The sequence below is a fragment of the Notamacropus eugenii genome, chromosome 2 (genome assembly GCF_028372415.1).
Source record: "Notamacropus eugenii isolate mMacEug1 chromosome 2, mMacEug1.pri_v2, whole genome shotgun sequence".
NCBI classification, from domain to species: domain Eukaryota; kingdom Metazoa; phylum Chordata; class Mammalia; order Diprotodontia; family Macropodidae; genus Notamacropus; species Notamacropus eugenii.
In genome coordinates, this window is record NC_092873.1 from 501,478,280 (window position 1) to 501,501,156 (window position 22,877).

General features: G+C 35.5%; 1 protein-coding gene across 2 annotated transcripts in view; it reads left to right on the forward strand.

The window, feature by feature from the left end:
• LOC140529972 (DBIRD complex subunit ZNF326-like) overlaps positions 1 to 21,660 on the forward strand; it is a 42,787-nt gene extending 21,127 nt beyond the window's left edge. Inside the window, exons 2-12 of one of the 2 annotated variants that reach the window (XR_011975752.1) lie at positions 3,297 to 3,332; positions 3,423 to 3,546; positions 5,670 to 6,075; positions 8,809 to 9,004; positions 10,906 to 11,014; positions 12,600 to 12,747; positions 13,288 to 13,387; positions 16,484 to 16,614; positions 17,956 to 18,051; positions 18,860 to 18,953; positions 20,564 to 21,660. Coding sequence is in view for 1 of the 2 variants with exons in the window: in XM_072649045.1 (XP_072505146.1) it covers positions 3,297 to 3,332; positions 3,423 to 3,546; positions 5,670 to 6,075; positions 8,809 to 9,004; positions 10,906 to 11,014; positions 12,600 to 12,747; positions 13,288 to 13,387; positions 16,484 to 16,614; positions 17,956 to 18,051; positions 20,564 to 20,752 (1,535 nt within the window). In the remaining variant the exon portion in view is untranslated. The remainder of the gene's footprint in view (positions 1 to 3,296; positions 3,333 to 3,422; positions 3,547 to 5,669; positions 6,076 to 8,808; positions 9,005 to 10,905; positions 11,015 to 12,599; positions 12,748 to 13,287; positions 13,388 to 16,483; positions 16,615 to 17,955; positions 18,052 to 18,859; positions 18,954 to 20,563) is intronic. The other variant, XM_072649045.1, reaches the window with a different exon arrangement.
• The last annotated feature ends 1,217 nt before the right edge of the window (positions 21,661 to 22,877 follow it).

The following is a 22,877-nucleotide window of genomic DNA, read 5'->3' on the forward strand; positions in this document are numbered from 1 at the left end:
GAAGAAACAATGTCTTATAAATGAACTATTACACACAAACAATAGAGATATGTTTTCATTAGTAAATTATGTGGCATAGTGGGCCAACCAGAGTTCTTGTCTTAAGACCTAGATTTCTCGTTCCCCTTCCACTGTTTACTGGATTGTATGACTATGGGTAAGCTGCGTAACCACTCATTTTCTGTTTCTTCATCTGTAAAATGGGGATAATACTACTCACACCCTCATTTATAGGGTGGTGGTGAGATGAAAATGAAGTAGTTATGTGACAGTGTTTCATAAATTGTAAAAATCTATGCTGGAGTTATAGAAGTTATATCACATAAATCTTATTAATGAAATTAGCCTTCTTACCTCATGCTACCCGCAAACTTGATATTTTTATAGCACTTTTGGAGTTTGCCAAGTCTTATATTAGTACAATATATGCAAATTGTGTAGGTGCTTAAGAAATGCATCTAGATTTGACTTAACTTTTTTATTTGTTCTCATCTGAGTCTCCTAAAAAGTGTTTTGAGATTGGTGTTATAGGTATTATTATCCCAAATTTCAACTGAGGAAAGAAGCCTAACTAAATTTTAGGTGCTTGTGCAGAGTTAACACAGCTTAGAGTCAGAATGGTGATTTAAAACCCTGTTCTTTCGTATTCCACATTCAACCTTCTTGTCCAGTTATGTCAAAATCGAGTTGAAACAGGGGCCACTAAGCCTGCATATTGATTTGCAACACCACATATTAGCATCCTCTATTTTATTTTTACTAATATTTCCAATTATATTTTAATCTGGTTCTGGCCACACTCTCCATCTTTGATACCTTCTTTAGTTATTATGCCACACTTTCTGAACCAACAAAGGACAGGATTAGGGTACTTAATATAAGAAGTACTGGGGAATATTATTTTGTCCTAAATAGATATTCTGTAGCAACATTTTTGAGGACTGATGTAGGTATTTTTAAAAATTAATTTATTTGTTACCAGTTTTCTACAATCACTTCCATATAGCTTAGATTTTCTCTCCCTCCCTTCTTCTTCCTCCCCGAGACAACTTGCAATCTTATATAGGCTTTACACATGCATTCTTATTAAAAACATTTTCACCTTAGTTATGTTGCATAGAAGAATTAAAATCAATGGGAGAAACCATGAAAACTAAACAGAACAAAACTAACACAAGAGAAAATAGTCTGCTTCATTCTGTGATCAAATTCCATACTTCTTTCTCTGGATGTGGAAGGCATTTTGCCTCAAGAATCCATTGGGAATTTTTTAGGTCCTTGCATTGCTATGAAGGGCTAAGTCTGCCAGAAAAATTCCTCGCACACTCTGGTTGTTGCTGTGTACACAGTTCTCCTGTTTCTGCTTCTTTCACTCAACATCAGTTCATATAAGTCTTTCCAGGCCTCTTTGAAGGCTTCCTGTTCATCATTTCTTATAGCACAATAGTATTCCATTACATTCATATACCACAACTAGTTCAGCCATTCCTCAATTGATGGACATCCCCTTGATTTCCAGTTCTTGCTCACCACAAAGAGAGCTGCTATAAATATTTTTGTACCTGTGGGACCCTTTCTCATTTTTATGATCTCTTGGGGATACAGTCCTAGAAGCGATTCTGCTGAGTTAAAGGGTATGTGGCCCTTTGGGCATAGTTCCAAATTCTCCAGAATGGTTGGATCAGCTCACAGCTCCACCAACAATGAATTAATGTTCCAGCTGTCCCACATCTTGTGGGACATTGATCATTTACCATCTTCCTGTTTGGTCATGTTAGCCAGTCTGATAGGGGTGATGTGGTACCTCAGAGCTGTTTAGATCTGTATCTCTAATCTATAGTGATTTGGAGAAGATGTGGGTATTTTAAAGTGGAATTAGAAAATGTCATAGAGACTTGAATTGGTCTGTCTGTCCCCCTCCTGCTTGTTTTTAAAACACCTTCCCTCCCCCAGGTAAGTGAAGCTAACTCTAAGAATATTCTTTGAAGTGAAATGCAGAACTTTTTTTAGTGGAAAAAAGGTTGAATTTTTTTTTTTGTCAGAGGCAGTTTGAGTAATTAGAAAGTAGGGTTTATAAGTAAATTCTCATTTAAAAAAACCTATATATTTGTCTTGTTTGTGCTGCTCTCAAGTAAGGGAAGATTATAAAGCATAGGCAGTCATCCAATCTCTTGCATTTAACAAATATATAAAGTTGAAAATTATCTCTTCGTTCTTTTTTCATTTTTTTTCTTTAAATGGGGTTATAATTTAAATAGTGATTTCAAACATGGTGTCTTATTCATTACTTCCTCTCAGGATCAGAGGTGGTTTTAGGTAGGATTCTATTTTCACATACTCCTTGGAACCTCTAGTTTGAATCATCATCACCACCATCATCATAACTAACATTTATATAGTGCTGAACCCTTTTCAATTATTATCCCATTTGATCCTCATAACAACGCTGGAAGGTAGGTGTTGTTACCCTCCTTTTATATGTGAGAATATTGAGGTATGAGAGTGATGTGACTTGTCCAGGGTCACACAGCTAGTAAGCTTTTGAGACTGGATTTGACCTTGGATGTTCCTGACTGTGGTGTTATCCACTGGTATGGTGTGCCACTGCATCACCTAACTACCTCAGAGTATGGGCCCTTGAGATCCTGGGGTTCCTGGAGTCAGGGTTTTAGGGGTTCTATTAATTAAGAAAATTGTTATTCACATAATAATTATGAGATATTTTAATTTCTAATATAGTAAATGTTGATATAACCTACAGAAACAAATCCTTTGGGAGTCTTCAATAATTTTTAAGAATGTCAGTGGTGTGAATTGATTCTCTAGTCTTTTGTGGAATCTTATTAAGATAACTACATTGCTAAAAATCTTATTCTCAGTCTGTATGGCCTAAAGATAATAGATGATGAAAGTTGTAAATTTGTCTAAAAGGAGGTTTTCTGAATGTATCAGTCATGACAGTTTGAACTGTTTTAATCAATTATAAAGTAAAAGAGAAAGCATAGCACTTGGGACAATTTATTTTACAGATAGATAAATTATTTAGGAAATTCTTATGGAGTTAATTTTCTTTGTTTAATTTGTTTTAAATTTATTGTTTTTCTTTATTGCTTATCAGCATGCTGGGGCTGAGCTATGTGCTTTTAATTTTTGAAATTCGTAAGCATAGTAATGAGCTGCAGGGTCAGATGCAGAGGACAGCTTATTTTATGCTGGTCTTGAATTTGTATCATAGAGCTAGAAACAAACTCTTGTCTTTGGAGTGAGCAGTAATGACTTTTTTTTTTCTCTTTTAGGAATAGATCGGGATTATGGCCATGGATTTTATGGAGGTCTGACATTTAAAGTTATTAGTCCAAAAATCCTTCTTTTGAGTACCAGTAAAGGTGAGTTTAATTTAGTTTCTTTTTAATTTTTTATAGGAATGGATTGTGACTATGGCCATGGCTCCTACGGGGGTCCAAGATCAATGGACTCCTCTCACCTAAACCAGTCATATGACATGGACAGTCATAATGGTAGTGGTGGTAGTGGCAGCGGCAGCAGGTAAATCACTTAATCACTTGACCGAATGATTCAACAGCTTAATTTAAGATTCAGAGTAAATTCTTTTAACTTAAGTGTTCCTTAGGTATGTTGCCTGATATTTATTATCAACAAATTTGCGTTAAATTGAAGACATGTCATGAATAGCTAAAAGGTGTAAGAAGTAAAAAAAATACTGGCAGATAACTCTTTGTTTATGGGCAATCCTGAATAACTAAAAAATAGGGCTGTTTACAAAATATTTTAATGAATTTCTAAAGTAGAACTTTTAACCATTGTCTTCTTATCAAACCAAGTGCCTCAATCAGCTGTGATCAGAGATAATTTTGGTCCTTTTATTACTGGCATTAATATTTTTTGAAGATTTATTAATTATTTTTCTCAATCTACTCTAAGTGGAAAAAGCAGCAAAGCATTTTTAACTAGTCAATTTGTTTAGTTGTCTTCCACATCTAAGGAACATTTAAGATAACTTCGTATTCTTTTGATGTTAATGTATTTTTTTAAGAGTATATTGTAATGTTCTTTCTTTAAATCATATCCAGGTTATTTTATTGGCAGGTACTGTTTACACCAATAACACAAGCTCTGTGATAAATGGCATACTGGCATATTTTTAATTAGGTGCAGTGTTATTGATATTTAAATGTTGTTACTATAGAAGACTTAAGCTTTAGTTGATACCCTGCAGGGTTTAGGTTAATCACATTCTGGAATAAAGGATCTGCTGTCCCTTAAGGCACAAAGAATCCTATTGTATGTAAGTAGAAGTAGATGGGAGGAAAGGGAAACTGGTGTCCTCATTCCCAAATTGTAGGGTCTGGGTTCCTCAGCAGTAGACTGGGTTGATACTCATGTTTCCCCCTAGGCTTAATGGGTGCTTCCTCTTAGTTGTCAGTTCTTTTTGAGGGAAAACATACACTTTCTTGGACTTGCTGGGTTTCTGAAGTAAATAGTACCTTCCATTTAGTAATCTGTAAATGATTGAAATAACAGCATGCTTTAGTGTTTTAAAGTGTCTGTTATTACCATATTGCATTGAAAATGTACATAGACCATTTCTGCAGACATTTTGTGTTGTTTCTGCGTGTAACTTGGGGCTTTTCTTCATAAAACTAACTTCTGAACAAAATATCAAGCAATACTCGTAAATCACATTTCTAATAAAAGTTTATTGGCAATTCATTTGATTATATAAATATGAGTGATTTGTAAGTCTAGATTTGTATGATGAAAAAGGGTTTGTTTGATTTTTGTTGAATTTCTGTTTATTAAAAACGTGAAGAAATTATGTACTCCTTTTCTCAGGACAATTTCAGGGGATTATATATATATATTTTTTTTTTGTCGAGGAAATTATTTTCATTCACAATGCATAGTTTTTCCCATCTTCCTTGAAATTTCCTAGGTAGAGGGCATGTATTGGAGATAGGTGTCCTTTTTCAGTCCTGTATCACGTGCCTTAATCTTTTTTGAATTTGTTATACTTAGTAGTCTACAAGTGGGAAGAGGCTGAGGCTTGATTACTGACCTTGACCTCGAAGATCATCAGATTGTTACAGGGATAGCATACAAAATTTTAGACTGTTTCAGAGGCAATCAAATAGTTTGGTGACATGGACTTTTGGCGTGCATAAGGTTCAGTTCTGTGTTCCAAATATAAATAGCCTATGTCTGTAGCCCAGGATAGTTTCCCACTTGAATATTAAGGTGTTGAAAATGCTGTGTATATTTCAATGTTAGGCATGTGTTTGAAGAAGGAAGAATTCACTGAATATCTGGTGAACTTTAGTAGGTGACTTTTTTTTTTTCTTGAGACTAGGGCTGGGCTTAAATAATGACAGGAAAACATTTTCTTTTAAATAGAAAAACCACTGAGAAGTAGATACATCGAGTTAAGGCTTATTCAACTTGACTCTTAGAAATTGGCTGCGATAGTTTTCTATCTGGTCATGTGCCAAATTGCCCAGCCCTAATCCTGTTGAAACAGAACCAGAATTGTACAAATCAGCATAGCATAACTGAATTTTAGTTGATAAATGTCAACTGATAATTTGTCTTTTGAAATGTCTAACATTAGTAAGCTTACCTTTTTTTTTTCCCTCACTGTGCAACTTTTCCAGGTTTGGACCTTATGAGTCTTACGACTCCGGGTCTTCTCTGGGTGGGCGAGATCTGTACAGATCTGGCTATGATTTTAATGAACCCGAACAAAGCCGCTTCGGAGGTAGTTATGGTGGTCGATTTGAGAGCTCCTACCGGAATAGCCTTGACTCTTTCGGAGGTAGAAACCAGGGCGGGTCTAGCTGGGAAGCACCTTACTCCCGTTCAAAATTGAGGCCTGGGTTTATGGAGGACAGAGGAAGAGAGAGTTACTCTTCCTACAGCAGTTCTTCTTCACCCCATATGCAGCCTGCACCTGTAGGCTCTCGGGGGAGAGGAACGCCTGCTTATCCTGAAAATACGTTTGGAAGCAGAAACTATGATGCTTTTGGAGGACCATCAACAGGCAGAGGCCGAGGCCGAGGAGTAAGTACAACAGAATCTTTTCAGATTCTTTTTGCTAGTCACTCTTATAAACCTTTCAAGACCGTAGTTTTAACGTGGATCACATGCTGTTTTCATCCCACTGTACTTGGCCCCAGCACAAGCTGAGTTGTGTGGACAAAGTGTGCTTTCTGGTATCTCTTTGGAAATGAGTGGTGAAAGGAGAGGAGTGGTTCATCAAGTTTTTGCCCAATCCTTTTATTGGAAAGATGAGGATGATACAGGCTGGGTCTAAAAGGGGTTAAAAGGAATTGCACTTTCCTTGTCAACACGAGCATTTTTGCTGGTGTGGTATTCTTGGATTATTGTAAAAGGTAACTGAAACCTTTTAAGGTTTGAGTAGGTTAAAGGTGCAATGTATGATCCCAAAAAGTTTTGCAGATAAGCTCTGACAAGTGCAGTTGTCAACAGATTCCACATTAAACTATAAAGACTAAAAGTTGGAAACATTTCATTTTTGCTTAATCATATTTCTGCATTGGGGTGAGAGGGTAGTAGGATGCTTGGAGAAAATGTGTAAATAGGTTGTATGATGTAATTCTTTGTTCACTTTTAATTCTTTAATGCATTCTCTTACTACATATGTCATTGGTTGATTCCCCCTCTACCCTGCTCTTCCATATAACTACTTTTACCAATGACAGTTTCTTATGTATTTTGATTGCCTTAATATGTTCATATTTTACAATAAAAAATGTATAGGGCAGCTAGGTGGTGCAACTCCAGGCCTGGAGTCGGGGACACCAGAGTTTACATTTGACCTCAGACACTTTCTAGCTGTGGGACCCTGGGCAAGTCACTTAACTCTGCCTCAGTTCCTCATTTGTCAAAAGAGCTGGAGAAGGAAAATAGCAAACCGCTCCATTATTTTTGCTAAGAACCTCAAATAATGTCACAGAGTTGGGCACAACTGCACGATAACAAAAAGCAGAAATGTTGTGCATTAAGTTAAAATTTAGATGAGTACGTTTTACTTGGTCTCTGAATTATTGAATTTCAGAATATATAACTTAGTAGTTTCTTATTATTTGTACCTGTATTCATAATTGATGAGATGTTGATTGAAGAGAAATTTATTATAGTAAGAATGTAGATTTGGGGGTTATAATGTACTTTGGTCTATAGCATATATAGAGTTGGGGGGGATATACTGTAGCTTGGTTGTATAAGAATATTGTATCTGTCATTGTATTAAAGAAGTGAATTTTTAAAAGGTCAAGTGTTCTTTTTTCTTTGCAAAGGAAAATACTTTTGAGCAAATATATAGGAAGGCACATGTTTTGCTTGTTAATAGCCAATGGGGTACATCAAGAAAACTTGGTGTTCTTATGTAGAAATTTTGTATTTGTAACTGTTAACTACCATTATGTAAAATGCATTTCACCTTTAATGGATAATCAGTGAAGTTTTTTTTAAAATCATGAACCTGTAAGTTATTTTAGAAACTTCATTTGTTAATTAGGTTAGGTTCACATGCATAACAGGCATTTGTAAACAATATAGCTGTTTCATGTACCATTACATTTTGTAAATAGGAGGAATTGAAAATAGTGGAGATAGATATTAGATTTGAAACATCAAAGTCAGTGACTTTACAAAACTTATGTTAAAAAATGATAGAATATTGAGAGTATTTTCTGCCTGATTTGGTTTCCTATTTTACTTTTTAATTTAATTTTAAAAATAGTACTTTTAAGAAATCAGTTTTGTTTTCATGGCAGTAAAACAGATATTTCTGTTCTTTGGATTCACCAGTCCAGTCTGAATGGGCTTTTCTTTCTTCTCTTCTTTTGATGAATTAAATAAATCGAGAAGACTTTTTCTTTTTTCCCCCATAGCAATTGTACAGTTCCCATTGCTTTCTTCTCTTCAGATTACTCCTGTGTTTTGTATTTGAAGGTTGTAGTTTAAATAAAACTCTGTGAGGTATTTGGCTTCTGGGGGTTTTGGTAGTGGCTAGAGAAAAGGAAGGGAAAGGAAGAACAAATTCGATGGATTTCTGTTCATCTGTAAGCTTTTTTTCTACATGAAACTACTGTTAAGAATCTGTTTTCCAAGGGAGGAATGCTGTCAGAATAGATGATATGTGATTACTCTTTACTCAGTGCTGGATCTGAAGGGTAATAAATGATCCTGTTTTAAAACTCCATGATCCTAGAATTTCTCTGGGATCTCAGTCTTTTCAGGTGTAAAAAGGGGGAATGGGAAGAGATGTTGAGCTAGTTTGTGTCTGGGGTCCCTTTCAACTCTGAATCTTTAGCCTATGAAGATTCTTATGGATTTTATCACCCTTTTTCTTTCATAAAGCTGCAAACACAAGCACCTTTTCTGCTTAGCTAAAGGCAGAGTTTTAGCAAAGTAAAGATTCACTGTAAGGTATTTTCTTGGGATACTTCAATTGGGAATTCTGAAGAGAGTTGTCAGAGAGAGTTGTACAAGTTTTAGCCTTTTGATAGGCTTGTTCATGATCTGATTAATCATTGTGAATTTCGGAAATCCAATGTATAGGTAGGAAATAACCATATTTGTTCCACTGGTGGTAAAAATATATACTGATCTACTGAATGTGTTTCTTGGGTGCTGCATATGTCAAAATATGCATTCTGGGGAATTTTCAGGAATAAGCAGAAGAATAGGAAATGTGTAACTTATTTATGAATTGATATTTTTATATTTGGTAGTTTCCTAATAAGTGCTGATTTCACACTTTTACAGCATATGAGTGATTTTGGAGGCAAGCGTAGACCTGGAATTGTTGTAGACTATCATAACAAACCCAGCAGTGTAGCCGTTGATTCAAGAGGAATGAAGAGAAAATTGATGCAGCCATCTAATAAGCCTGGAGGGACGTTTATCAAGAAGCTCAAACTGACAAAACTGATTGAGAAGATAAACCAGACAAAGTCACCTAGTAAGTAGTAAAGTGAAATGATCACTTAGGCCTTTTTGTTTGTAAAGGAGTTTGTTTTTTTTTTTTTAAACTTTCCAGCTTGGATTGCACAGAAGTTTTATTCAGAAAATTGTATCGATTGTTGTTTTATACTCAGTACTGATGATCGAAATTTAGTTCTTGAACTTGTCAAGTACTTAAGATTTCTAAAACATTTTCAGTTTTGTTATAAAATTACAACAGTTATTGAATTGGTCTCACTGAGTCTTGAGGGACTTTTCAGTGAATTAAGTTTAATAAACTTAATCTGTTCAGATTTTCAATTCTACCTAGTTTTAGATATATTTTGATTGTTCAGATGCAATAAAATATTTTTATTTACATGTTTTCATAGTTGTTATTCTGTATTACCACCTAAAATTTTCAAAAGAATTATCTGGATAATTTTTACTTTGGAAGATTAACTTTTTTCTTGAAGTTTCAGTAGGGTATCTGTGGATCATCCCTTTGATCATATATGCTTGATTGCTTTAATTAATTTGATAAATAGTTCACCCTCAATTTAAAAAAAAAATGAAATTCTTGTAATAGCAAAGAATAGTCAGAGTGAATCTGCTGAATGGGTGTATTTAAAGATGTCTGTCTCCTGTACCAGTTGATCAGAATTCCTAAATCTTTTGAAGTTGTTCATCTTGAGGATGTTTGTCCTTGTAAAAATTATTGTTCTGGTTCTCTTCCTTTCACTCTGCATTACTATCCAGGATTCATCCTGCTAAGAGCTCTCTACATTTGTCTTTTCTTACCATGCAGTGATATTCTATTACTTTCACATAAAGTAATTTATTTAGCAAGCATTTTCCAAAGGATGAGCACTTCCTTGGAGTTGAGCTCTTTTCAGTTCTCCCTTCAGATCGTGGAAGGCAGTTCTTTTTCAACTTTTCCTTCCTGTTATTATCTTCTTGCTTAATTTCCCCATCATTCCTGCTTGTGTTTCCCTGTTGAGTTTGATAATAACTCTCCAACAAACTGTATTTCTGCATATATTTTACCCTCCTTTGTCCATTTCAGGCAAGTATACAGTTCATCTGATGTACATTTTCCCTGTGCCATACTTCATGTTTGTATATTCTCATATACCAAGTTCTACTCTCATCTTCCTCCTTTCTACCCTAGCTAATCCTTTTACTTTCCCTTTTCTTCCTCCTCTTAAAACCCTTACTACAGGAGCAATGCACTCCCTGATCCTGTTTTTTCTTATTTAACTGCCTCAGTACCCTTGGAGAACATTTAGATTCTGAAAGATACTTGTTTTTTCCACTGTCTTCCCCCATTAGATCATTAGTGCTGTGTCATCCTACAGCCCTTTCCAGTTTTTCCAGTAAATTTGCCTGTCTAGGATTCCCCTTATTCTAATGATTTTGCATTTTAAAGCTCCTACTCAGCTCTAGTCTTTTTGTCAGAAATGCTTCAGAGTCTAAAGGTCCATTTTTTTCCCCCATAGGATTATACTCACCCTTGCAGGGAAAGTTACTCTTGGTTGTAAGCCTTTATCTTTTGCCTTTTGGAATATTGTATTCCATGGTCTCTTCTTATTTTGAGTTGAAGCTTTGAGATCTTGGGTGATCCTGATTATGATTTCTTGGTGTTTGAACTATTGCTACTGCTGCAGGTTTTTTTTTTTTGTTTGTTTTTTGGAAAAGAACAAAAAGTCAGAAAAAACCTTAACCCCAAGCTCTCCCCACTAAAAGAACATTTCCATACAGAACACAGACACATTCTAGCCAGCACAAGGAGGTTAGTTTGGAGTGTTATCACTGCTAGCCTAAAACATTGTTTTCTGAACCTGTTGGCTAGAAGAGAGGGAAGAAATTTTGTCAAATGTTCTTTTAGTTTTAAGTGTTGTTGTTCTTATGCTGTCCTAGCTAAAATGGCTCCTAAAAGTGAAGAAGAGAAGCGACGAGTTGAAATCAGAAGAGAGAAACAAAGGCGGAGAAGAGAGAAGATCAGTGAGAAGTATGGCGATGAGTACAGGTCTGTGCTCAATGGGGTAATGTCATCAGACTGTGTTTAAGCAGGCATTAAGTGCCTCCTATGTGGGAGGCATCATGGTAGGTGCTAGAAGTTTGTAAAGTAAAAGGCAGTGGAGATTTCTGAGAAGCTAATAGTTCCGTTATCTAGTATTTTTCGACATGGTTCTGAAATAGGAAGGGACCTCAGTGGCCATCCCTTTTACAGTATACCTGGGACGTGATTACAGATGAATGAATGAAGAGGCATTTATTCAGTGTGCAATGTGCTAGACAGTTTGCTAAACCTTGTGGGAGACAGTCCCTTGCGTGCAGGAGCTGAGACCGCACAAGTAGGGGAGCATTGGCATTGTGATGGGTAGTCCTAGCAATGCTGGTGGAATCCTAGGACTGCTGACTGTCACATCCTTTCTATCAGCAGTGAGAGGCATTGTGGTGCATCTGGAGAAATTGTCCAGGCTTGGTGTCTGAGAACAAGTGCTTAGATCTTGGCTTGGCTGCTGCCTGCATCATTCTGGGCAAACTCCTCAGCCTCTCTGAGCCTCCCTTTTTCATCTGTAGACCCTGTGAGCTTTAAATCTGTGATCCTCTCCTTTGGATTGCTGTTCCCCATGCAAGAAGTAGAAAGTGGGAAAGGGGAAGGAGGGGCAGGTACATGGCCTGGAGGGTGCATGGAAATATGTCCCCAAATGTTGAGGTTAGACACATAGGAAGCATGGTCTGGGTTCATTAAGAGACAGTTGATTAGTGAGTTTGTATTCATTCACCAAAGTCACCTCTAGGCTAGAGTGCCCAAGCTGAGTGTGTTAGGTCACCTGGGGAGGAAGGCAGGGTTTCAGGTCCTAGAGAGAGGAGGTTGCTGTTCAGGTTGAGTGGGAGAGGAGTGGCAGTGGCAAGGCCAGTGTCAAGATTTCATTCAGCCTTTACTTACAGTTTTCTGGGTAGCTTTATTACCTTCTTGTAAATTGTCATCTGGCCCCATTATGTTTGGTTCCCTTATAACCATGATCCCAAATTCTAGGATTATTTCAGAGACTGAGTGAATGCATGGGTCCAGCCTGAGGCAGACTCAGTGAACTAGCAGTCATTTTGAAGCACTCTCTTTAAAGAAAGTTTCTGGTCTTCAGAGACACCCAAAGAAATGACTAATTTTTGAAACTTGAGTGATGCTACTTTGGTCCAGATTCTCTAGAACTTCTCTTAATTCATCTAGAAGCCTAAGCATGAAATCAAAATCAGGGTGAAGAATTTATGATAACCCAGTTAGAGAACTGGGAGTTCTATTGTGTAACCTTGACATGGACATCTCTGGACTTTGTCCTAACTTAAGAGCTTAGTTATTAGACTTTTCAGTCATGCATAGATTGAGGGATACAGACCAGAAACACTGAGTTGTGTAGTTATAATGACGAGACCATAGGTGATGGTGATGAACATTCCTTCACTGTTGTAAGAGTAGTGTTGTTTTCCCCTGCCCTCAAGGGGGACTTCAGAAAATAATGTGTATGGTATCATTTTCATTGGTATAGTGTTTAGAAATCTTAAGTATCATCATTTTCTTAATATATTGCCTGATTTTTTCCTCATAGGCTGACATTCACATGTTCGTTTTGCAAATTCCGAACATTTGAAGAGAAAGAAATTGAAGGTCATCTGGAAAGTTCTTCTCACCAGGAAACCTTAGATCATATTCAGAAACAAACCAAATTTGATAAAATAGTTATGGAATTTTTACATGTAAGTAGCTTTTTTCTTGGTTACGAACATTTATTCTCCAATTACAATTAAGATAGTGGAAATAATATTAAACTAGTAATGAGGATTTTGAATTCCACTATCTTAATTGTGACACTTCAGTTAATGATTCCAGCCTGTATTGGCTTCTGTTTACAAACAACGATAATAACAAACCAAGCCCAAAATTCCTTCTGGGTTTGTGATCTGTTCAGTATCACCTTGTACTTAATTATATAGTTTCTTAGTTATCTTGTATCCTTGATGACCTTGTACATTTCTGTTCATTTTGGAGTCACAAATGATTGGTCTGGAATTCCACCTCCAGTATAGATGAGCTGTTTCATTATGGCTAGGACACTTCAGTTTTTTTCCTCTTCTTTAAAAGAAGGTGATAGTACCTATAGATCCATCTCACAAAACTCAAGTCCAATCACAGATTTCAAGTGCTTTGTGAACCTTAAAGTACCGTATAAACGTTAGCTGTTATTATACATTTATACCACTGGATCTTATTTCTTTTCTTAATTGCCTTCTTTTTAGGAATGTATGGTGAATAAATTCAAGAAAACATCAATGCGCAAACAACAGACATCCAATGATTCAGAAGCTGTCAAAGCAAATGAAAAAGATGTCATGGAAGGTAAGTATTTTCTGACCAATTGTGTTTTCTGAATTTGTTGTTACAAACCTTTGATAAGCTTGGGAGCTTGTTGTGTGCTCTCTTCTTTTCTGTCTCTTTTGATTGATATTCAAAATTTCATATGTTTCAGTTTTTTAAAAGAGAATTGGGACAAAGTCATTTTTACCCAATTAAGAGCAAGATTCAGGATGTGAAGAGAAAGGGCATTTGCTAAATACTGAAACAGAAAAATCACTTTAAAGGCAGAGATCTTACTTTGCTCTATGTATTAGATTTTCACATCCCCAGGATGCAAATGGTGGAGTATTTTGCAAAACATGCCTAAAAACTCTTTAAGCCAAATTGATTGAAACTTTCCAAGATAAATTCAAATATTTAGATTCACAGATAGGAATAAAGAAGAAAAATGAAGAAGCTTGGTAAATAATGAATTGCATATTGTTATATGCTACTTAAAGCAAATCCCAGAGATGTGTATACATTGCTTTAAGAGCCTCATTACCCTCCATTTTCTGATCCTTTTGGCCTTTTCTGTGAATTTAACTTGGGTTTATAGTTCTTATTGTGTAATTGTAGTTATAGAGTATCTCTTATTTTTCTTTTTGGCTCCATCTTATGTTGTACCTCATCCTGTAATTCTTCCCATAATTCTTTGAATTCCTTTCTTATGTCAGAGTGATTTAACCACCATGGTTTGTTCTGCAATTCTGCAGTGACTGGATGTTTGGTTTGGGGCTTGTTGTTACTATGAGTAATGAGTGCTGCTGCTGGGCAAGCTTGTATATAGACCCTTCTTTTTTCCCCTATCATAAGTTCATGGTGATACAGTCTCAGGCATGGGATCGTTGGTTTCAGGGGTGCGTGTATAGTTAAGTTATACCACTTATAATATAATTTCAAATTGCTTACCCAAGGGAGTAAACTGATTCTCAGCTTTACCTACAATTCTTGTTTTTGCCCCAGTTGCCCTGGTTTGTTGTCTTTTGCTAATTTGATGGATATCAAGTCGTATCATAAGAATTTTAATTTACATTTCTCTCACTGATCGAAATTTTTGAACTTTTTGATGTATTATTGGTAATTTATGGGTTTCCAGAACTGCCTTTTCATTTCCCCGTGATATAGTGGGACAAGAGCACTGGATTTGGAGTCAGATGACCTGGGTTCAAATCCTGGCTCTACCGCTTTGTGACCTTGGGTAAGTTAGTTCATTGTTTTTTGAGCTTTTGTTTCCTCATCTGTAAAGTGAGGTAGTTGAACAAGATTGCCTCTGTGGGTCCATTTAAGGCAAAAATATTTTTAGTATTTTTTCTTTTTAATTTTTAAGGGATCAAATGAATCTATTTTGTCTTTTATTTCCTCTAAGTAGTACCTTGTTGAAAAACTTTATTTTCCCCTACTCCTTTTAAAAAATAATACTTTAATAATATGACTTTATCCCCTCTGTAATTTTTTCCACAGAACATTGTGAGTACTTTTTAAGTCTTTAAACAATCCTTTTTAGGCTTTATTTCTAAAATTCTTTTTAGTATTACAGCAATAAATATTTTGGTGTTTTAAATACTTCTAGTTTATCATCTTTTAAAATAAACTTACAGTTTAAAATAAATTTACCAGAACGTGGACTCTCCCAAAATGAAAGAAAGTACTTATTTTTCCAGTTCATAGATTATACTCACTTGTTCAAAATGATAAGATTAGGGATTCTTAAATTTTTTGTGTCATGAACCCCTCTGGCAGTCTGATAAAGCCAATGGACCCCTTTTCAGAATAATGTTTTTAAATGCAGAAAATAAAATGTGTAGCATTACGAAGGAAAATAATTATATTGAAATACATATTAGAAAATATTTTAAAAAACAAAAAAATAAGTTCATGCACTGTCAGGTAGAGAACCTTGGGTTAGATGATTATCACTCCTTGCACTTGGCGTTAGGCATGAGGAAGGAATTTTAACAAATGCACATTTGATATTGGGTCTCTTAAGGGGTAAGGATTTTTTTTTTTTGGAGGAGAGGTTAAGTGTAGATGTCCCTAAATGAATTGGTTTATTCTGGAATGAAGTTATGTCCTAGTGTTTTGTCTTTTCCTGGATAGAGAAATACTACATGAGGGATTTGAAGGGAGTTAGAGGTGAGGCATTGGAGCCCTAAGAGAATTCTCTTTTGTACTTTCCTTCAGCTTGTCCTTTCTTTTCTTTCCTGAATCCTGCTGCAGAAAAGCTCCTCATCTCCTCTCACTTCACTACTTAGTCTTTCTCTCTGTCTCTGTCTCTCTCATTCTCTGAAATTATTGAATCACTAAAGAACTCACAATATTCCTTTTTCTTTTAGTAGGGAAGTTAGATAGTAATGATCCTATGATCCATAATACTGGGTCAGACCACCAGGGTCTCTCCACATTGTCTCGATTTGCTTCATAAGGACACCACAGAGAATTGTGTAATAAAGCAGAGTTGTCCTGTGTTAGCATCGCCTTTAAATTCCTAATGTAACCCCAAACATACCTAATTCCCTTTCTAGCTTATTGTTGCTCAGTTGTTTGTGAATTTATATAAATCTTGGGTTAATCCTATTTTGGTTTGTCTTTGGCCTCTACTACCTTTTAGAAGACACTGTCCTTGCCCTACTTTTTAATTTAGTAGTTGGCATATGATTTGAAAAGTTGTATATTTTTGTGAGTGTTAAGCTGTGCCAGACTAGTATACTGGGATTTGGTGAATTTATATTCACCATCCGTACCTTTTATGACTTTATGCAGTTTGATTGTATTTCTTTGTGGCCTCCACCTTTCCAAATTTAAGCATTGTAGTTTTTTTCAGTTTATCCTCCGTGTTAATGGGATAACCTTTTTCTGCCCTGCAGAAATGAGGGAATGTGGGAATGAAGCCTTATTTGTCTGAGGTTTCTTGTGTAGAGAAAACGTTTACGTAAGGCCTGCTCTTTTCTGATGTGTATGTTCTTTGATCAACATATTTCTCATATTTATTGAAATAACAATCTTTTACACATGATTTTGCCTACTGTTCACAAGGCAACATTTTAATGTTGCACTCTGAGTTATTAATTCTCTTTAATAGTTGAATGTATTTTTTAGGGGTTACTGCAGATGACTACATGATGAAAGTAGAGACTGTACACTGCAGTGCTTGCAGTGTGTATGTACCTGCCTTACACAGTTCGGTTCAACAGCACTTAAAATCTCCTGACCATGCCAAGGGGAAACAAGTATGTTTGAATCTAGTCTAGTAAACCATTGACTTCTCTTACATTTGTGCTACTAAGGGCTGGTGTTGCTTATTGGGTCTCTGCCTTTGATCACATTGATCCCTGTAAATATCTTCAGATGTATTGCATCTGAAAGGTTACTCAGATTTATAATTTTAAAAATCATGATGAATGTTTTGAGACTTTTATTTTTCAGGAAAGGAAAAATAAGAATACAAGTAATACTGTTAAAAATTGTTAGAATTTTCTCTGCGACTAAAAGTCCACATAGCTCCCAATTCCTAAAAATATCCCTTCACAGGAGAGTAAAAACATTAATTTTTTAACTGCCTCTGGTGACCTGTAGGTAGGGAAGACTTTTTAAAAGGAGGAAATGCATTAGTGTTATTAGATGCTTGGTCATTATATCATCTTTGAAAATTTTGAGTTACATTCTGATTCAAGTAGTTTTGCTTTTCTGCTGATCTAGCATTCAGCCATGTTGTATTTCATGGAAGGTCATTATCAAGGTCAGTAAAAGATGAGTTTGTGGTTTTGGGGTTTTTGAGGTTTTTTTAGAAAACCTCTGTCCTAAGTATAAAGAAATTTAAAACATCTCTTTTTGCTTTCATGCCAACAGACTTTGAGAATATATATCAATATTTTCATATTGATTCCCTGGGATAAGACCTAACACATCATTGAACCCACTTTTTATTTTGTGAATTTCACTTTTACCATCCCTTGTTCTGGCCACCATCCCTTCTTCCCTCTTTGCCTTTACCCATCTTCCCCTGTTCTACCTTTTTGCCACTAGAATCTTCTCTTTAAACGCCTTAATTCCTATACCCAAACCCAATTTTATAATGACTAGCTTTAGTGAAAGTTTTAATGATAAGAAATAAACAAAGAAAAAGAAAGAGATAGAAAAGGGAAGGAAGAATAAGAGGGAAAAAAGAGGGAAGGTGGGGAAAAGGGTTGAGAGCACAAGAATCCCCTTACAGCATTGATCTCTCAAGACACATCTCCTTAAGCTTTTGTTATTGGGACATTATCACAAGTGGCATAAAAGAGAGGTAAATTTATTTTTTAATAATTAACATATGTGGGTTCCCAGTCAGAAATAGGGTATATTTATAGAATTAGTGGTTTTTACCATAATATGTTGAGGTTAAAAAACAAATCTTGAAATCCAGAAATCCTATAGATTAACAATTAGCTGTTATAGTTACCATTAGTCTTTGTCAGCAGTTTTCAAATGTTACTGAAAAGGAATGATTTGAATAAATGTACTTGTGCTTTTGAATACTTTTACATGGATTAGCTCTTTAAGTATTGATGGTTTTTTTCTTCTTCTTGTAGGCATATAGGGAACAAATACAAAGAGAGAGCATCTTAACTGCTACCAGCATTTTGAATAATCCAATTGTAAAAGCACGCTATGAACTTTTTGTTAAGGTAAGAGTTTGAAAAGATTTTCCAAGTGTTGATGTAATGCTCTGTTGGTTAAATCGCTATAATGTTCACGTATTCCCATATTTAGGTTTAGTAAATGATGTTGGGGATTTATACTGAATGTTTGGAGTACAGACAGATATATGTAATTGTTTTCTTATTTCTGAACAGTTTTGTGATATTTGGATGTGGCTTTGCATTATTTATTGTCCACTCTTCCCCCCAAAATTGAATTGCTTCAGAAATGGGTTACCTCTTTGTTATGGTAAGAAAGTAGAGTAGAACTTTATGAAGGGAGATCAGATCCCTTTTTCCAGAGAGTTATCTGATATAACAGAGAATTAAAAAGAGAAAGTTCAGTAAAGCTCAACTACATTGAAAGGGTTAAATGAGAGCATGTATGTAAAGTGTTTTGCCAACCTTAAAGTGTACATAAGTGTTTGTTATTCTTGCTTTTGTTGTATCAGTCCACCCAAAATATAAAGCCCCTGCAGTGCCATTCCCAGACAAATGGTTATACCCCTGTCCATTGGAAGGCCTCCAGTGACAAGGAAGTCATACTTTGTAGAGCTTTCCATTCCCATTTTAGATAGCTCTAAGTTTTACTTTGTTTCTGTGTATAATCTGCCTTTTAAAAATTTCCATATACTGTAGTCTTTTTGCCTTCCTGAGTTTAGCAAAAATAAGAATAATCCTCTTCCATGTGATTTTCTTTTGAAGGAAGCTATCAGACTCTACCTTGTTTTCTATTCTTTAAGTCAAACATTCCCATTTCTTTAAGTAAATTTTTTTATATGGTTTATTTTTCCAGTTTATTTTCATCTGGCTCACTTTTGTCTGGGTGTGCTGCTGAAGCTCTCAGTGTCCTTTGTAAAATGGATTCAGTTTTGGACACAGTACTCTAGGTATGGTTTGACCAGGGCATCTTTCTCTCTGTGACTTGTGATTTCTAGTAATGCAGATTTAGAGGCAGTTAACTTTTTTGCCTGCCACGTGACAGTGCTGACTCCTACTGAGCTTGCAGTCTCCTAAAATTGAATTGGCCACTAGAAGTAACTTACCCATCATATACTAGCAGAATTGATTTTTGAACGGAGCTTCAGAATTTTATATTTATCCCCATTAAATTCCAGACTTTGAAAACTTGTTTCATACATCTGTTGTGTTGGCTATCCTTCCCCCTAAGTGAGGCGCCTGGGGTTTTCAGGAGAGTGTGGAAAAATCTGAAAGATTTGCTGTAGGAGGTGTGATGTCAGTTCTTAATTATGATGTTGACTGATTATACCTAAGTGGCAGACTCTTATTCTGTCTCTTCTTTTTTTGTCATTGCCTCAATTTTTGTAACATTTCCTGTCTTAGGTCTTTTAGATGAGAATTTTAGGTGAATGACTAATCAATGACTAAATTGTTAGGTATAATTCTTATGTAAATTATCTAATAGGGTTGATACAAAATTGTGTAAAGGCACAAATGCAGGATTTGTAGTAAATACCTGTATAAATAAAACTTTATTTCAGTCAATACCCTTAACTTAGTTCTTAATCTCAAAAGCATTCATGGAATCTAATAGAAAAAAACCCTGAAATTCCAAATTATTTTGAAGACTTTCTATAAGCCACTTAGTGAATGTATTTCTGTCTACATCTTATTCATTCAGTAGAGGGACATGAGAACAGAATACTGTGAAGTGACTGGATTTTGTGGGCCTTTTCTGGGGCTCCCAGCAGAAATCCCTTGGGTTTCTTGATTTTAATGACTTCTTGTTCACATCTACTCTTAAATGTTCTTGCAGTTGGACTGTAGGCTGGGCAGGTGGAACTGAAATCCTACTGGTGAAGCAAAGTCTTACTTTTTATTCCAACCAATGTAGTAATTTGTAATCTAGGTTCCTTTCAAACACTATAGTAGCTCTGAATTGGTACTATTATTTGGAATGGAAAGCCACCTCCTTAGGCTACTAAATGAAGGGAAATAGGCTTGCTTAGGCTACTAAATCTTCATTTTGGTCAGGTCACTTGAATATTCTCTTGTTTTTGATAGTCTGTGTTTTTATTCCATTGTGAGCAATAATTGAGATATCCAGATTTTTTGTCTGTCATAAGTTTTTAGTAATTTTGAAAAATTATGAAACTTGAAACATTCAAATGAAGTTGAAGCAGACTCTTATAAAAACACCTTGACTCTAATTAGGAGTTTGCAATCAGTTAGCCTTGATAACGTTTACTTTTTTTATTTTTTACCAAAAATTAATTCATACATTTAAAAACTTTCATATGGGTGTGTCTAGAATTTCATTAGGAACAAAGCATAGGCTGAAGGGAAATGGGAAAGCATATCTCCATGGTTGTTATCTGTTGGTAGAAATTGAGATAAAAGGCACAAACATGCCTTCTTCATACTGCAATCATTACAGATCACATGTATCTACAATTTTCGAATGTTCTGCTTTCTAGGAGTTTGATTCACAGAGAATGAATATATCACTTCTATAGACAAATTGTTATTTTGGTTTCAGGGTAAGAATCCCTTTGAAGCTGCAGATCAAAGTCAGGAGCAACAGGGGGAGTCTGAGGAGGAGGAGGAGGAGGAGAAGATTGATGAACCTGTGGAGGAGGAAGAAGAAGGAGTTGAAGAGGAGGAAGAAACAGAGGAAGGAGCAGAAGAACAAGCAGACTTCAGCATTGAGCAGCCTGAAGAAAATTAACTACAGAAGGGATTGGATGGAGCCAGTGTTTTTCTTTCCTTATTGGTTAAGTGGAAGATTTTAAATAGTATAAACTATGAGTTGTTTAACACTCTGTGCATGCATTCCATGATCTTAATATTTGGTTATAGAAACACAAAATGTTTTGGATTTGTTTTACAAAAAAAAAGTGAGACTATTTTAGTGAGGCTTTTATAGCAACCAAACTTAGATCTGGTAAATTGGCTAATTTTTCTTTTTACTTTATTGGATGTTGAGACTGAGATATGTAGTATTAATGTGTCCATTCTAATCATTTTGACAGAAGATGCTGTTCATGGGAGTGAATGTTCAGAATGTATAAAAAACTTTTTGAATAATTTCCCTTTGGAGAGATGAATGGGCCAGAACTTTTTGCTATTTTAAGAGAACGTTGTTCAGTGTATGCTAGTTTGTATTAGGGTATACACTTTATAGCTTTTTTGTGACAATGTACCAATTTATAGCAGAAAATGTTTTCTAGAAACATTTTTTTCCTCAAGTAAAAATTTTAAATCAAATATGATTTCTCAGTTGTGTGGTTTTAGAATCAGGATTGTGTAGTAGCTTCAGTATTCAGATGTTGAAAAAATGGTGGAGAGAATTTCATTTATCTCAGTAATCAGATTTTTGACAAGTATAGTTTTTTCCAAATTTCATTTTAACCGACATATAAAATTGGTTTTGAATATGTTGCTGATGCTTAGATAATTTTTTTCCGTGCCAAATCTTGATTTCTCTTCAATTATATGTTTGAATACAGAATTTTTTCATAGCTGCTGTGAGTTTTTTTGTCATGCCTCTTCCTGGGTGACACATTCAGAATCAAACTGTCGTATTTTTGTGAATATTGTCTCTTTTTGGAATAAATTATCACTGAGTTTCAAAAAGATGTTCTTATGATCACTTTCTTTAAAATAGCTGTGGTGAAGGGGGTGGGGTGGCTCCCTTTAAGTTCTTTCTTTTAAACAGTTTTTTGTTCATTTTAGTGAGGAGTAAGTAAATTAGAACATGAATGTTATTCATAACTATTCATCATTGTTAATATTAAAAAAGTACCATTTGTCTCTAAATATATGTTTTTTTCCAGTACTCTTCATGTAATTTTTAATTTAGGGATAAGAGCACTCATTTTTTCCCAGAGATTTCAAACATTTTAGATTTGGGACACTAAGTAGATACCAGTAATGTGGCATAGGGGACAGAATTAAGGTCTTAGAGTCTGGAAAAATTGGATTACAATCCTAGTTCTCACCCTTGTCCCCCCTGTAACCAGGGACAAGTAATTTAGTCTCTAGCCTTTAGGCAGCTCTGAGACTCTTAAGTTGGAGATGGTTTTGTGAGCTCTGTAAGTGGAAGAATTTCTCACATGAAAGAAGAAGCAGGTCTTTGAAGTATTGCTGTAATGACATTTGTAGAATTTGACAGGCCATTAACTCCTTTAGCACTTTCAGTTCCATGCAACTAGGAGCTGAAAGTTTCTTGAGACCTGAAGGGCCATGAGCTGCCCTTGCCATGGCATCCTGTGTGTCTCTGTTAGATCCACACCATGCTTTGCTTTCCTTTCAGAATCAGCTGAGCCCTGCTACACAGCTAAAATGATGGCTCGGTAAGGAGAAATGAGTTTAGTCCTTTTGTTGGAACTTGAAATTTATCTTAATGTTCATCTTTGTTTGCTTTAGCTTTCTGCTGAAGCCATTTGCTTTAAAGCCTCTTCAAATTGATGGGATGAATTAAACTTGTGTACGGGATAGAATGAGGGTGTGTGTAGTTCAGAGCATATTGAGTGTCCAGTAATAAACGAGCATGCCCATTTCTGTTTGTTTCCGTTGGGTGTTGGTTAGACAAGTGCCCATATGTAGGTGACTTTTAGGATGCAGAGGTACCTAGAAACACTACAAGTAGGGGTGCTTATTACATGTTTAAAGATTAATGTTTAGAAAGAAAAGCCCTTGAAGTAGTACATCTGGAAGGCTACTTTTGGGAAAATATATACATCAGCATTCTTACAAAGAAAATGAATCAGTTGCAAATATCAGATGTGTTCATGTTTTCCAAGACTTTTCAGTTTTTCTCTGTGTTTCGCGAGGCTTTATTTGATGTATTG